Raw genomic sequence first — 17,026 nt, 5'->3', positions numbered from 1 at the left:
ACAATGTTCCAACAAAAATTTACACCACTTTAAACTCAAATAGCCAAGGTATCATTCTGGAAGCATAAGGCACACCACACTAAACTGTGATAGCCGAGGGAACATTCTGGGAATATTCTGACAATTTTCTAACAAATTTTATCACACTTTGTTTAGTCACGTAGCACACTACTCTTAATCCGGATAGTTAAAGGAACATTCTGAGAATATTCTAAGAACATTTTTGGAAAATTCTGACAATAATTTAACAAGAACAAATTTACTCACACTCGGTTAAGTCACGTGTCACACTTAACTTAAGTAGCTGAATGAACAATCTAGGAATATTCTGAGAATACTGTGGGAATATTCTGATAAAATTATTTAAACTGTATATTATGTTAAATCACTTGCGGTTTATAGATTAAAGGGAGTATTCGCCCTTACTTTCCCTGATATGTTAATATATCATCACATTCCTGGAACGTTCTATATTCCAAAGGCGCTCAAAACAAAATGCTGTTTATTTTTTATTTTATTAACATTTTATTAATTTAACAAAATATGTACTATAGCTATGTTTATATGATAATTTGTAATATGTATATCTCATGTTATGGCACTAAAAACTTTCTTATACAAAATATATACAATTACTAGTCTAGTCACTAGTCACACCACACTAAACCCAAGTAGTTGGAGAAGAATATTCTAGGAATGTTCTGAGAACATCCTGGAAATATTCCAACAAATTTAATTACACTCTTAACTCACGTCACACTTAATCAAGCAGACGGATATTCTGGGAATGTTCTGACAAGATTCCAACAAGAACCAACATATTTATATGACTCTGTTGTCACGTGACATATTACACTAAACCCAGATAGCCGAGGGAACATTCTCTGAATATTCTGACAATATTACAACAATGGAATATTCTTAGAACATTCATAGAACCTCCCTATCATATCTCTCAGAAAGTCTTTGGCTTTTACACTATAAATATTTATTACACTAAGGTCACTATGCTCAACAATGCGTCACTTGTGGCAGGTCGTCCTTTTCCCTCAGTGCAATCTGTCCTTTTCTAGTTCTGGTTGCTAACACGTATAGTACAATTGCTATGAAGATGGCCGACACTAAGCAGATGGTCGCTATCTCGAAATGCCATAGTTTCGATTGGGTTGATGGGTTGTCTAGATTTTCTGGAAAAGAAAATGAACTTGATTTAGTACAATTTTGTCTGCATGAAGATGTACTATAGCCAATACCGTTCTAGTACAATATTACCAGCCCAAGCTTCATTATGAATTTATTTTTAAAAGAATATATTAATATATTTGGCTTTTGTCCAATTTTTCGAAAGTGCCTGATTAAAGTTGCATTTTAATAAATGTACTAAAGCCAAACAATTTATTTGTACATTAGTATTGGGCCACCTATAAGTTGATTTTTAGTACAATTTCGTTGAAAATCCTTGTTTGTGATTGCATAGTACTAAAGCTAATATTGTTTGTACATTTTTGGAAGTTGAAGGTTTTTTTTTTAATGTACTAAAACCACATGTAAATTAAACAAAATTACCTATTGATGTTGTTCTGGCCACACATCAATTAATTTTAGTACAATTTTTCGAGAATGTACTTTAGTAACAACCAATATTCGAATATGTAGTATATTTGAAATATATATGCATAAAGACGTAGTTTATTAAATGTACTAAAAATCATTTTATTTCCGCTTACGGTTGATTTTAGTACAATTTCCCAAAAATTCATGTTTCGGAGAACACCGCTTATTAAATGTACTAAAGTAGGATTATTTAAAATCTACATCTGTCAAAGTCTAATGTTCAACTTTTCTTTATATTATCTCCCCCTCTCTCTCTCTCTCTCTCTCTCTCTCTCTCTCTCTCTTATCATAAAAGAATATGTACAAGAATTTACCCAACTAACTTCTTCGTTTTTTGTACAATTTCTTATCAGCTACCAATTTGTACAAGATTATTTAAAAAAAAATACTATATTTGTTATACACATGCCTAAAATTGTACTTCTTGAAATGTACTAAAACCCAATTAGCACAGTCACTGGTGTAACACAAATGCCCGCTTAGGGCTTCGTTTAGTACAATTTCTCAAAAATTCATGTTAGGAAAGAAATGAAAAAAAAATTAATATTTTAAAAACTATTGAATTCTAGAAATTTGTACTAAGATTTACATAAGGATATGTACAAAATTTAAATCGAGTATAAGTATACGTGAATTTAGTACATTCTTTTGCAAAAGAAGTCAACAGAAGTACTTTTATAAAATTGTACTGAAAATCTAAATAATAAAATGTACAAAAAACATCTTATGCGTGATCAAAGGCCTCGCATTACTAAGAATCCTTTTAAGATTCCATTAAATAAATGTACAATTTTTATGGAACAATTGTACAGCGACGAGGAAAATATCTATAAAATTTGTACAAAAAATCCAAGAAATGTACAATTTTTATTTATTGTACAGTGACTTTAGGAAATATTTATAAAAATTGTACTAAAAATGTATGTGACAAAATGTACAGAAAATCTCTTATGCATGGCCAGAAGTCTCGAATCACTAAGAAATACAATTTTTCTATACAAATATTGTACAGCGGTTTCAGAAAAATAAATATAAAATTTGTACTAAAAATCCATGCGAGAAAATGTACAAATAACCTCGTATGCGTGGCCAGAGGTTTCACATCAATAAGAAGTCTTTAAAATCTTTCAAATTTTTTGTACAACTTTTATTAAAAAAAATTGTACAGTGACTTTAGAATATATTTATACAATTTGTACTAAAAATGCATGTGAGAAAGTGCAGTGATATTTGAAAATTGTACAGTAACTTCAAAAAATATTTATACAAATTGTACTAAAATTCATGTGAAAAAATTTACAAAAAATGATCTGGTGGTGTATCTTACCGTGGTACCGCTTTAATTAAATGTGCAAATTTTATTCAAAAATTGTATAATTTCCATAGAAAAATTTGTACAAATAAAAAAAATTGTACAAAAAAATTAATTAAGTACAATTCTTTCTCTTGTCCACGCCAGACGATTAAGTGTAAAATATTCATAAATAAAATTTACTCAGGCCACGCCCAAGTCAATTTCAGTACATTTTTATTCAAGTTTGTACTTAAAATGTACAAGAAACCACTGATCACTGGCCACTTCTGACTAGGCACACAGTCTGAATATAGTACAATTGTTCATGTCACATCATATGATATTCACATGAAATGTACTAAAAAAACCTTTTGGGTGTGGCTAAACAACATTATAATTGTACAATTATTTTCAGTACATTTACTTAGAGACCTAACTGAAGCTCTTTAAAATGTACAAAAAATCACTTAAGGGTTTCTAATAAATGTACAATAACCTCGTGAGTAAACAAGTGATCTTCAGGGAGCAGAAGATCTTGAAAAGACCTTCTTGGTCCTGAGGAGGTCAATAAGTAGAAACATGTGTTTCAGCTACTGAATTCCTAACCTAACTTACCTCTTGCATTAGACACCGGGGCGATTTTCTTTAAGAATTCCACGTTGGAGAAAGTGACGTAGGTCCCATCCTTCATCATCACAACCCTGATTCTTCCAGGCATCGTATCATCCAGAATTGCATCCGGAGTGATCGCCACGGGTTTCTTCAATGATACAAATTCGTTTTCTGGAAAACGACATTGATTATACTCAACCTCTTCATCATCATCTTCTTCTTCTTTTTCTTACCTTTCCACATTAAATTAGTGATGATCTCTTTGATGATGTAGAACCCCATGTCCTCTTTATCCAACAACTTTAGTACTACAGAGTTGTTCATCCCACCAAACGATCTCCAAGTGATATTAAGAACGTTATCACATTCTTCAATATGAGCAGAAGACGGCACGTAAAAGGTTTCATTCTATTAAAGAAAATTGACCATTAGAATCAGAACTTCCCACTTACTCACCCACTCACTCACCTTCCTGCTAATCTTCAAAGAAAACTCGGCGCTGTTGTTCAATATCGTACCTCTCAGCACCGGTTCCATCTCAACCCGTCCGGTCTTCTTGGCTTTCTTAAGGAACTCGTAACCGTCGAACCCTCCGGTAGATCCTGTAGACTCCTCATCAAAGTCGTCCTCTTCATACTCCTCAATCGCCTCCAATTCCTTGTTGAACAACGAGGCCACCTCCGAAGGACTCGGTTCCACTTTCGTTAGAAGCTTTAGGATGGTCGATATGGTGGATTCTTCAGAAGATTCTTCAACTGTTTCTGTCACAGTTTCTTCAAGTGGTCTCTGGACATCTTCAGGAGTTGTAACTGGGTCAATAGTTTTTACAGTTGTTGAATCAACCAGAGGCTCATCAGTTGTCATTGGTAAGTCATTATTATCAGTTAATGGTGACACAGTTGAGTCTGTGAGTTCTTGAATTACCGTGGCTACTTCTTCTTCAATATGTTGGTCCTCAGTTAGTTGCTCATGTATGGTTGGTACATCTGTAAAGTCTACAGAAGATAATGTACTCATTGCTTCTGTAGTCACATCAGGTTCAATGGTGCTTAAGATTACAGATTTGCTGGTTAATTCTTGCAGTAAGTCTATTGAAGAAGTGGTTAACTCTTCACTTGCATTTACCCCCAATGTGGCAAAACCGTTGGTGCTATTGGGGTCTGCACCTGTAGGTTTCAGGGTTGTAAAGTCTACAGACGATACGTCTGCTTCCATAGAAGGTGAAAATGATTCTGTAGTCACTTCATATGGATTCATTGCAGATTCGGTGGTTGCTTCCTCTGTAGGAGCTACTGAAGGTGTTGAAAGATCTTCGCTTCCATTTGCTTTCATTGGATTAAGTTCACTGGTGCTATTGGGGCCTACAACTGTAGGTTTCAGGGTTGTAAAGTCTACAGACAATACGTCTGCTTCCCTAGAAGGTGAAAATGATTCTGTAGTCACTTCAGATGGATTCAATGCGGATTTGGTGGTTTCTTCTTGTGTAAGAAATACTAAAGGTGTGGATAGATCTTTACTTCCAGTTGCTCCCATAGGATTCAGTTCATTGAGGTCTGGACCTGCAGGTGACAGGGTTGTAGAGTTTACAGATGATGCGTCTATTTCTCCGGTAAGAGAAAATGATTCTGTAGTAGCATCAGATGGATTCAATGCAGATTCGGTGGTTGCTTCCTCTGTAGGAGCTACTGAAGGTGTTGAAAAATTTTCACTTCCATTTGCTTTCATCGGAAGAAGTTCACTGGTGCTATTGGGGTCTACAACTATAGGTTTCAGGGTTGTAAAGTCTACAGACGATACGTCTGCTTCTCTGGGAGGAGAAAAAGATTCTGTAGTCACTGCAGATTTGGTGCTTGCTTCTTGCGTAAGATAATTTGAAGCTATGGACAGTTCTTCACTCTCATTTGCTCTCATTGGATGCAGTTTATTGGTGCTACTGTCTACAGAAGATTCTAGTGTTTCCTTGGCAAAAGAAAATGATTCTGTACTAACTTCAGATTGATCGAAAGCAGATTTAGTGGTTGCTTCTTGTGTAAGATCCACTGAAACTGTGACCAACTCTTCACTTCCATTTGCTCTCATTGGATGCAGTTTACTTGTGCTATTGGGATCTACACTCGCAGGTTTCAAGGTTGTAAAGTCTACAGAAGATACTTTTGCTTCATTGGCAAGAGAAAATGATTCTATAGTCACTTCAGGTGGATTCAAAACAGACTTGGTGGTTGCTTCTCGTCCAAGATCCACTGAAACTTTTGCCAGTTCTTCACTTCCATTTACTCTCATTGCATGCAGTTCACTGGTACTATGGGGATCTACACTTCCAGGTTTTAGCGTTGTAAAGTCTACAGAAGATCCTACTACTTCCTTAGCAAAAGAAAATGATTCTGTACTTACTGCAGATTGATTCGATGCAGACTTGCTGGTTCCTTCCTGTGTAAAATCTCTTGAAACTTTCTCCAGCTGTTCACCTCCATTTTCTTCCGTTGGATGCAGTTCGTTGTTGCTATTGGAGTCTACACTCGCAGATTTTATAGTTGAAGAGTCTACAGAAGATACTACTACTTCCTTAGCAAAAGAAAATGCTTCTGTAGTAACACCAGATGAATTCAATGCAGAGTCAGTGGTTGTTTCCTGAGTAAGATCCACTGAAGCCTCTTCACTTCTATTTACTCTCATTAGATGCAATTCACTGGTGCTATTGAGGTCTACACTAGCAGATTTTAGAGTTGTAAAGTCTACAGAAGATACTACTACTTCCTTATCAAGAGAAAATGATTCTGTAGTCACATCAGATAGATCCAATGCAGATTCAGTGGTTGTTTTCTGTGTGAGATCCACTGAAGCCTTTCCCAGTTGTTCACTTCCATTTGCTCTCATTGCATGCAGTTCACTGATGCCATTGGGATCTACACTTGCAGATTTCAGCGTTGTTAAGCCTACAGAAGATGCTACTACTTCCTTAGCAAAAGCAAATGATTCTGTAGTAACATCAGATGAATTTAATGCAGAGTCAGTGGTTATTTCCTGAGTAAGATCCACTGAAGCCTCTTCACTTCCATTTGCTCTCATTGCATGCAGTTCACTGGTGCTATTGGGATCTACACTTGCAGATTTCAGCGTTGTAAACTCTACAGACGCTACTACTACTTCCTTAGCAAAAGAAAATGACTCTGTAGTAACTGCAGACTTAGTGATTCCTTCCTCTGAAGCTCTCTCCATCTCTTCACTTCCATTTGCTTCCAGATTAAGGTCATTCAAGAGGGCCAGCTCTACAGAAGCTACTGTGTTGACCTCTTCACCTCTATTTGCTTCTGTATCAATTACATTCAAAAGTCTAGGTTCGGTGGTGGTGGATTCCTCTGCAAAATCAATCTCCTCTGTCCAATCTGACTCCGCGTCTTTCTCTTGCTCATCAAAGGAGTCTCCCTCGCTCTCACTGATGCTGATATTAAACTCCTTGACTTTCGAGAAGTTTTGCGTTCGAGTGTGGTAGAACTTCCTGGACGGTTTGTTGATTAGCTCCGATATTTTGTCGAACTCTTCGTCGTCGTTGTCTGGTATGAAAGGGTCCTCGTTATCCTTAAGGATCGTCTCCATATCATCAACATCTTCTGCTATAGAAGGCTCTTTCTGAAATATGTCTTCGACATCTTCGGGTTGTTGATGAGAAGGTTCTTTGTCCATCAACATTGCATCATCATCATCAATGTCGATCTCATTGTTGTTGTAGAATTTTCGTTGGACCTCTTGGAGTTCTTCTGCAGTGGGTTTTCGTTCTATGGTACGTCCGTTGAAGGTTTCTTGCACGTTGACTTCCGTTACGACGTTCTTGAGGCTTAAGGATGGAATGTCTGGAACGATTTGTTGGGTTTATTTTCGGAAAGAGACGGACCAAATGGTCAACTATTTTTAAATTTTTATTTTGTTTTTATTTGTGAGTTGTAAAGTAATTTTTACCTGTCATGAAGTTTGTTGTGGCCCGCGTGTTTTCCGGATTTAGGTTGTCTGGATCGTCGGTCGCACTCCGTTTGGTCGTGTGTCCTGGAAATCGAGTTATTTCAGTTAAAAACTGGATTTTGACGTGGGGTTTGGGTTTATTTGTTTTGTTAATAGATTGAGTGGAAGTACTTGATGCTATTAACTGGCGTGTGTTTGAATCGTTAAATTGTTTCTTTGTTTTTAGAGGAGGGTTTGGGTGGTCTTGACGCTTTAGGTATTTAGGTCTGGTTGCCCTTTTATGAATGAAATTGTAGGAAGTTGGATTTTTAGGCTGCTAAACGATCAATTGTATGAAAAAAAAATTTAGGTTTTGAAAAATTGCAGATTTTCTTGAAAAATGTAAAAAAAAATGTTCATTTCATTTCTACTTTTTTAGAATCATTTTTTTTCTAAGTAACACGGTCCAAAGTAATATTATTACAAAATTAATTTTTATATAAATTTATGTGTGTTTTTTTCACTAATTGGAGAATTTTCTTAGTAGAATCATATTTACAGTAGTAGCCTTAACCTAACTTAATCCAAACAAAGTCAACCTAACCTAACTTAACCGAATTGAACCCAATTTAAATCAATCTAACTAGACTCCTCTGAACCCAACCGAATTCATACCTTTAAGGCTTTAAATGTCTTGAAAAAATTAAAAAAGACTTCAACTGACTGAAAAGAAGTTTTAATTGACTTCAAATGCCTGGACAAAATGAAAACTGACTTCAATTTAATGATGGAAATAGAGAATGACTTCAACTGGCTTGGAGAAAAAATGTAAACTAACTTCAAGTTTCCAAATAAAAAATTATTGAAGCCACTTGATAGAAAAATGAAAAATGACTTTAAGTGCCTGAAAAAATTGAGAAAAAACCTTAAACTTAATGGGAAAAATTGCAATCGACTTCAAATACCTGGAAAAAATTAAAAATTAATTTAATTTTCTAAAAAAAATAGAAAATGACTTCAAATGCCTTAAAAAACGTTTTAATTGACTTCAAATGCCTGGAAAAACTGAAAAATGTCTTTAATTTAGTGATAGAAATAGAAAACGACTTCAACTGGCTTGAAAAAAAAAATTTAACTAACTTCAAGTTTCCAGAAAAAAAATTATTGAAGCAATTTGACAGAAAAATAGAAAGTGACTTCAAATACCTAAAAACGTTGGGAATGAACTCTAAAATTACAATCGACTTCAAGTGCCTGAAAAAAATTAAAAATTACATTAATTCAGTGATAGAAGAAGAAAACAGCTTCAACTAGCTTGAAAAAAATTGTAAACTAGCTTGAAGTTTCCAGAAAAAAAATTATTAAACCTACTTGACAGAAAAATTAAACGTGACTTCAACTGCCTGAAAAAGTTGAGAGAGCAATCGACTTCAAGTGTCTGGAAAAAATTAAAAAAGCACTTAAATATTTTAAAAATAAATAATAAATGTATTCAACTGCCTGGAAGTTATTAATTTAAGTTTTTAATTTAAGTTTTTAAATTTAAGTTTTTAATTTAAGTTCAAGTGCCTAGAAGAAGTGATTAATAGCTTAAACTGTTGCCTTGAAAAATTTAATGAATAAACGATAAAGTTAAAAAAGTGAAAAAGTGACTTCAAGTGCCTGGAAAAAATGATAAGGAACATCAAATGCTTGGAAAAATTATTAAAAAATTGAATTTTAGGCCTTGAAAAAATTAAAAGTCATTTCAGGTGCCTAAAAATTGAGAAAGGACCCTAATTATCCTAAAAAATAAAATAAAATGGAATTTAAGTTCCTTGGAAAAAAAATTAAAACTGACTTCAAGTGCCTGGAAAAAAATAAAAGTGACTCTTATTTAGTGATAGAAATAGAAAACGAGAGAGAAAAATTATTGAAGCAACTTGACAGAAAGATGAAAAGTGACTTCAACTGCCTAAAAAAGTTGAGAAAGAACCCTAAATTTAATGGAAAAAATTAAAAATTACTTCAAATGCCTTGGAAATGTGTTTTTTAACTAAGTTCAAGTGCCTAGAAAAAGTGATAAATAACTTAAATTTTTGCCTTGAAAAATTTAATGATTAAACAAAATTTAATGCGAGAACTTTGGTTGCCTTAAAAAAATTAGAAATAACTGTAACTTTTTTGAAAGTAGTTAGTTTTTTAGTTAAAAAACTGAACAAGTGACTTCAATTACCTGGAAAAGTTAAGAAAGAACCTAAACTGCCGTAAAAACAAACTAAATCTAACTTTAAGTGCCTGGAAAAAATGTTAAGGAACATCAAACGCTTGAAAAAATGATAAAAAAAATTACTTTAGGTGCCTGAAAATTTGAGAAAGAACCCTAATTATCCTAAAAAAATAAAATAAAACGGAATTTCAAAAAAAAAATTCTTGGAAAAAAAATTAAAACTGACGTCAAATGTCTGGAAAAAATAAAAAATTATTTTAATTTAGTGATAGAAATAGAGAACGACTTCAACTGGCTTCAAAAAAATGTAAAGGGACCTCAATTACTTGAAAAGGTTAAAAAAGAACTCTAAAAGCCTTAAAAAAAATTAAACGGACTTAAAAAGTGGCTTCAATTGCCTGGAAAAATTAAGAAAAAACATCAAATCCTTAAAAAAAATTAAAAGTCACTTCAGGTGTCTGGAAAAGTTCTTTGGATAAAAAAATTAAAACTGACTTCAGATGCCTGGAAAAAATAAAAAATTACTTAAAATACCCTGGAAATATGTTTTTTAACTAAGTTCAAGTGCTTAGAAGCAGTGATAAATAACTTAAATTGTTGCCTAGAAAAATTTAATGATTAAACGAGATTTAACGCGAGAACTTTGATTGTCTTAAAAAAATTGGAAACAACTGTAACTTTTTTGGAAAAAGTCAGTTTTTGAGTTAAAAAACTGAAAAAGTGACTTCAATTGCCAATGACTTCAAACCCCGTAAAAATATGTTTTTTAACGTTTAAGTGCTTTAAAGTTTAAGTGCCTAGAAAAAATGTAACTGTAAAAAGTACTTTCACTTTTGTCTTAAAAAATTTAATGATTAAACGAGATTTAATGCGAGAACTTTGGTTACCTTAAAAAAAATAGAAATAACTGTAATTTTTTTGAAAGTAGTCAGTTTTTGAGCTAAAAAAATTAAAAAGTGGCTTTAACTGCCTGGAAAAATTAAGAACGAACTCAAACTATCTTTAAAAAATCTAAATCTAACTTTAAGTGCCTGGAAAAAATCAAACGTTAATTTAATAATAGAAATAGAAAACAACTTCAACTGGCTTAAAAAAAAATGTAAACTAACTTTAAGTTTCCAGAAAAAAAATTATTGATGCAACTTGATAAAAAAATGAAAAGTGACTTCAAGTGCCTAAAAATATTATTAAAACGCCTTTTTGTCTGAAAAAAACATGACTTTAAAGGTCAGAAAAAAAAGAAACAACCCTAGCTTCTTTGAAAAAAAATTAAAACTAACTTCAATTACCTGGAATTTATGAGAAACAATTTTAGTGCCTTAAAATGCCAAGAAACATTAAGAAAGAGTCTTAACTGCCTTTGAAAAAATAAATCCCACTTCAAATGCCTGGCAAAAATTACAAATGACTTCAAACGCCCTAAAAATATTTTTTTTTAACTAAGTCTAAGTTCCTAGAAAAAGTGATAAGTAACTAAAATTTTTATCATGAGAAATTTAATGATTAAGCGAGATTTATTGAGAGAACTTTGATTGCCTTGAAAAAATTAGAAACAACTGTAACTTTTTTGAAAGTATAGTCAGTTTTTAAGTTAAAAAAAAAGAAAAAATGACTTCAAGTGCCTGAAAGTTCAGAAAAAACACCCTAAATTTAATGGAAAAAATTACAATCGACTTCAACAGCCTGGAAAAATTAAGAAAGAACCCAAACTGTCTTAAAAAAATCTAAATTTAACTTAGAAACTTGCTTAGAAAAATTATAAGAAAATTGAATGTTTGCCTTAAAAATAATTAAAAATAGCTTCAGGTGCCTGAAAAAATTAAAAATTAATTTAATTTCCTGAAAAAGATAGAAAATTACTTCAACTGCCTTAAAAAACGTTTTAATTGGCTTCAATTTAATGATGGAAATAGAGAATGACTTCAACTGGTTTGAAAAAAATTTAAACTAACTTCAGGTTTCCAGAAAAAAAAATATTGAAGTAACTTGACGGAAAAATGAAAAATTACTTCAACACTGCCTGAAAAAGTTATAAAAGCACCCGAAATTTAATGGAAAAAAATACAATCGACTTCAAGTGCTTAGAAAAAATTCAAAATCACTTAGCTGCTTTATAAATAAAAGTATTCAACTGCCTGGAAAGTGCCTAGAAAAATTATTAAAACACATTTGACTTCAATTACCTGGAACAACTGAAAAACAACTTTAGTACCTTAAAAGAACAAAAATTGAGAAACAATCCAAACAGTCTTAAAAAAATCCAAGTCTAACTTCAAGTGCCGGGAAAAAATTACAACCAACATCAATGCTTGGAAAAATAATAAAAAAAAATGAATTTTTGCATTAAAAAAAATAAAAAGTCGCTTCATGTGCCTAAAAAAAATAAGAAAGGACCCTAATTATCATTATTAAGTTCCTTGAAAAAAAAATTAAAACCCTACTTCAAATGCCTGGAAAAAAATAAAAATGACTTTAATTGAGTGCTGGAAATAGAGAGCGACTTCAACTTTCTAGAAAAAAATTATTAAAGCAAGTTGACAGAAAAATGAAAAGTGACTTCAATTGCCTGAAAAAGTTGAGAAAGAACCCTAAATTTAAAAATCACTTAACTGAAAAATCACTTTAAAAATAAATAAGAAATGTATTCAACTGTCTCTAAAGTGTCTAGAAATATTATTTAAATAAATTTATGCCTTAAATAAGTCAGAAAAAATGAGAAACAACTTTAGTGCCTTAGAAGAGCAATTAGTTCGATTTCCTTAAAAAAAATATCTTCAAATGCCTAGAAACATTGAGAAAAACCTTAGCTGCCTTAAAAAAATGAATAAAACCGACTTCAAATACCTGAAAAAAATGAAAAAGTGACTTCAACTGCCTTAAAAAACGTTTTAATTGACTATAAATGCCTGGAAAAAATGAAAACTGACTTCAATTTAATGATGGAAATGGAGAATGACTTCAACTGGCTTGGAGAAAAAATGTAAACTAACTTCAAGTTTCCAAATAAAAAATTATTGAAGCCACTTGATAGAAAAATGAAAAATGACTTCAAGTGCCTGAAAAAATTGAGAAAAAACCTTAAATTTAATGGGAAAAATTGCAATCGACTTCAAATACCTGGAAAAAATTAAAAATTAATTTAATTTTCTAAAACAAAATAGAAAATGACTTCAAATGCCTTAAAAAACGTTTTAATTGACTTCAAATGCCTGGAAAAATTGAAAAATGTCTTTAATTTAGTGATAGAAATAGAAAACGACTTCAACTGGTTTGAAAAAAAAATGTAAACTAGCTTCAAGTTTCCAGAAAAAAAATTATTGAAGCAACTTGATAAAAAAATGAAAAGTAACTTCAATTGCCTAAAAAAGTTGAGAATGAACTCTTAAATTACAATCGACTTCAAGTGCCTGGAAAAAATTAAAAATTAATTTAATTTTCTGGAAAAAATATAAATTTACATAAAAACAACTGTCTTAACAAAAAGTTTTAATTGACTTCAAATTAATTTAGTGATAGAAATAGAAAACAGCTTTAACTAGCTTAAAAAATTTTTTTAAGCAACTTGATAAAAAAAATTAAAAGTGACTTCAATTGCCTGAAAAAGTTGAGAAAGAACCCTACATTTAATGGAAAAAATTACAATCGACTTCAAGTGCCTGAAAAAATTTAAAAATCACACTAAACAAATTTAGTGCCTTAAAAGAGCAATAAGTTCAAGTGCTCTAAAAAAATTATCTTCAATAAGCAATTGAGAAAGGAATGGGAAACATTGAAAAAGAACCTTAACTACCTTTGAAAAAAATAAATAAAACCGACTTTAAATGCCTGGAAAAAATTAAAAATTACTTCAAATGCCCTGGAAATATATTTTTTTTAAATTAAGTTCAAGTGCCTAGAAGAAGCGATTAGTAGCTTAAATTGTTGTCTTGAAAAATTTAATGAATAAACGATAAATGAAAAAGTGACTTCAAGTGGCTGGAAAAAATGATAAGGAACGCTTGAAAAAATTATAAAAAAATTGAATTTTTGCCTTTAAAATATTCAAAGTCATTTCAGGTGCCTGGAAAAATGGCCTAAGTATCCTAAAAAACAAAATAAAACGGAATTTAAGTTCCTTGGAAAAAAAATTAAAACTTACTTCAAGTGCCTGGAAGAAAATAAAAATGACTCTTATTTAGTGTTAGAAATAGAAAACGAGAGAGAAAAATTATTAAAGCAACTTGACAGAAAAATGAAAAGTGACTTCAACTGCCTAAAAAAGTTGAGAAAGAACCCTAAATTTAATGGAAAAAATTAAAAATTACTTCAAATGCCTTGGAAATGTGTTTTTTAACTAAGTTCAAGTGCCTAGAAAAAGTGATAAAAAACTTAAATGTTTGCCTTGAAAAATTTAATGATTAAACAAAATTTAATGCGAGAACTTTGGTTGTCTTAAAAAAATTAGAAATAACTGTAACTTTTTGAAAGTAGTCAGTTTTTTAGTTAAAAAACTGAACAAGTGACTTCAATTACCTGGAAAAATTAAAAAAGAACCTAAACTGCCGTAAAAACAAACTAAATCTAACTTTAAGTGGCTGGAAAAAATGTTAAGGAACATCAAACGCTTGAAAAAATGATAAAAAAAAATACTTTAGGTGCCTGAAAATTTGAGAAAGAACCCTAATTATCCTAAAAAAATAAAATAAAACGGAATTTCAAAAAAAAATTTCTTGGAAAAAAAATTAAAACTGACGTCAAATGTCTGGAAAAAATAAAAAATTATTTTAATTTAGTGATAGAAATAGAGAACGACTTCAACTGGCTTCAAAAAAAATGTAAAGGGACCTCAATTACTTGAAAAGGTTAAAAAAGAACTCTAAAAGCCTTAAAGAAAAAATTAAACGGACTTAAAAAGTGGCTTCAATTGCCTGGAAAAAATGATCGGAAGCATCTAACGCTTGGAAAAATAATAAAAAAATTGAACTTTTGCCTTAAAAAAAATAAAATAAGAAAGGACCCTAAGTATCCTAAAAAATAAAATTATGGAATTTAAGTTCTTTGGAAAAAAAAATTAAAACCTACTTAAAATGCCTGGAAAAAAATAAAAATTAAATTAATTCCTGAAAAAAACAAAAAAACGACTTCAACTGCCTTAAACAACGTCTTAATTGACTTCAAATGCCTAGAAAAAAATGTAAACTAACTTCAAGTATCCGGAAAAAATTATTGAAGCAACTTGACAGAACAATGAAAAATTTAATGGAAAAAAAATTTCAATCGACTTCAAGTGCCTGGAAAAAATTAAAAAATCACTTAAATGCTTTAAAAATAAATTAGAGATGTACTCAACTGCCTGGAAAATGCCTAGAAATATTAATAAAACACTTTTTTGCTTTAAAAAAGTCAGAAAAAAATAGAAACAACTTTAGTGCCTAAAAAAAAAAAACAATTAGTTTAACTTTCTTTAAAAAAATGATTTTCAAATGCCTAGAAACATTGAGAAAGAACCTTGACTGACTGCCTTAAAACAAAATAAAACCGACTTCAAATGCCTAGAAAAAATAAAAAATGACTTCAAATGCCCTGGAAATATTTTTTTTAACCAAGTTCAACTGCCTAGAAAAGGAAAAAAATTTAATGATTTATTGAAAAATTTAATATTGTGTTAAAAAAATTAGAAACAACTGTAATTCTTTTGAAAAAATTATAAATAATTTAAGTTTTAAGTAAGCAACATCAAATAGTTAGAATAATTATGAGAAAATTGATATTTTGCCTTAAAAAAAAATTAAAAATTGCTTTAGGTAGCTGAAAAAAATCAAAAATTAATTTAATTTCCTGAAAAAAAAAATAGAAAATGACTCAACTAAAAAAACTTTTTATTTGACTTCAATTTTCAGAAAAAAATTATTGAAGCAACTTGACAGATAAATGAAAAGTGACTCCAACTGCCTAAAAAAGTTAAAAAAAAACCCTAAATTTTATGAAAAAAAATTACAATTGACTTCAAGTGTCTGGAAAAAATGAAAAAATCACTTAAATGCTTTAAAAATAAATAAGAAATGTACTCAACTGCCTGGAAAGTGCCTAGAAAAAATATTAAAACACATTTTTACCTTAAGTAAATCAGAAAAAATGAGAAACTAACTTCAACTATCTGAAATAAACGAGAAAGAAATTTAGTGCCTTAAAAGAGCAAAAAAGTGAACAAAAATTGAAAAACAATCCAAACTCTCTTAAAAAAAACCTAAATCTAACTTCAAGTGCCTGGAAAAATTAATAAACAACATCAAATCCTTAAAAAAAATTAAAAGTCACTTCAGGTGCCCGAAAAAAATGAGAAATCACTTAAAAGCTTTAAATTAAAAAGAAATGTATTCAAGTCCCTAGAGAGTGCCTAGAAATATTATTAAAACAGTTTTTTGCTTTAAAAACATTGAGAAAGAACCTTAACTGCCTTTGAAAAAATAAATAAAATTGACTTTAAATGCCTGGAAAAAATTAAAAATGACTTCAAATACCCTGGAAATATTTTTTTTAACTAAGTTCAAGTGCCTAGAATAAGTAATTAATAGCTTAAATTGTTGCCTTGAAAAATTAAAAAATTAAAAATGACTTCAAATGCCTTGGAAATGTGTTTTTTAACTAAGTTTAGGTGTTTAGAAAAAAATTTTAAGAAACATCAAACGCTTAAAAAAAGTTGAAAAAATTTGAATTTTTGCCATGAAAAAATTAAGTATTTTTCAGTATTTGAAAAACGAGGAACAATCTAATAAAAAACAAAAATGAAAATCAAGCCTAACTGCCTTGAAGAAAAATTAAACTGAAAAACTTAACTGAAAAATCACTTTAAAAATAAATAAGAAATATATTCAACTGTCTGAAAAATGTCTAGAAATATTAATAAAATACATTTATGCCTTAAACAAGTCAGGAAAAATGAGAAACAACTTTAGTGCCTTAGAAGAGCAATTAGTTCGATTTCCTTAAAAAAAATATCTTCAAATGCCTAGAAACATTGAGAAAAACCTTAACTGCCTTGAAAAAAATAAATAAAATCGACTTCAAATACCTGAAAAAAATGAAAAAGTGACTTCAATTGCCTGGAAAAACGGAGAAAGAACCTAAACTTTTGCCTTAAAGAAAATTAAAAGTCACTTGAGGTGCCTAAAAAAATTAAGAAAGAACCTTAATTACCTTAAAAAATTAAATAAAACTGAATTTAAGTTCTTTGGAAAAAAAAATTAAAACCTACTTCAAATGCCTGGAAAAAAATAGAAGATGACTTCAACTGCCTTAAAAAACGTTTTAATTGACTATAAAAGCCTGGAAAAAAATAAAAATGACTTTAAATGCCTTGGAATTTTTTTTTTATTAAGTTGAAG

General features: G+C 30.6%; 1 protein-coding gene across 1 annotated transcript in view; it reads right to left on the bottom strand.

Annotated features, from left to right (window-relative positions):
- Positions 1-519: 519 nt before the first annotated feature.
- Positions 520-17,026, bottom strand: part of LOC126738829 (mucin-3A-like) — a 31,720-nt gene continuing 15,213 nt past the window's right edge. Inside the window, exons 3-7 of the mRNA XM_050444280.1 lie at positions 7,475-7,558; positions 3,989-7,368; positions 3,754-3,928; positions 3,524-3,691; positions 520-1,187 (exon numbers count right to left, since the gene is read on the bottom strand). Coding sequence (XP_050300237.1) covers positions 1,012-1,187; positions 3,524-3,691; positions 3,754-3,928; positions 3,989-7,368; positions 7,475-7,558 — 3,983 coding nt within the window. The 3' untranslated portion in view covers positions 520-1,011. The remainder of the gene's footprint in view (positions 1,188-3,523; positions 3,692-3,753; positions 3,929-3,988; positions 7,369-7,474; positions 7,559-17,026) is intronic.

This window comes from Anthonomus grandis, chromosome 7 (assembly GCF_022605725.1).
Source record: "Anthonomus grandis grandis chromosome 7, icAntGran1.3, whole genome shotgun sequence".
NCBI classification, from domain to species: Eukaryota; Metazoa; Arthropoda; class Insecta; order Coleoptera; family Curculionidae; genus Anthonomus; species Anthonomus grandis.
The sequence above is the reverse complement of the archived record's forward strand: the minus strand, read 5'-3'. Positions and strand labels throughout refer to the sequence as shown.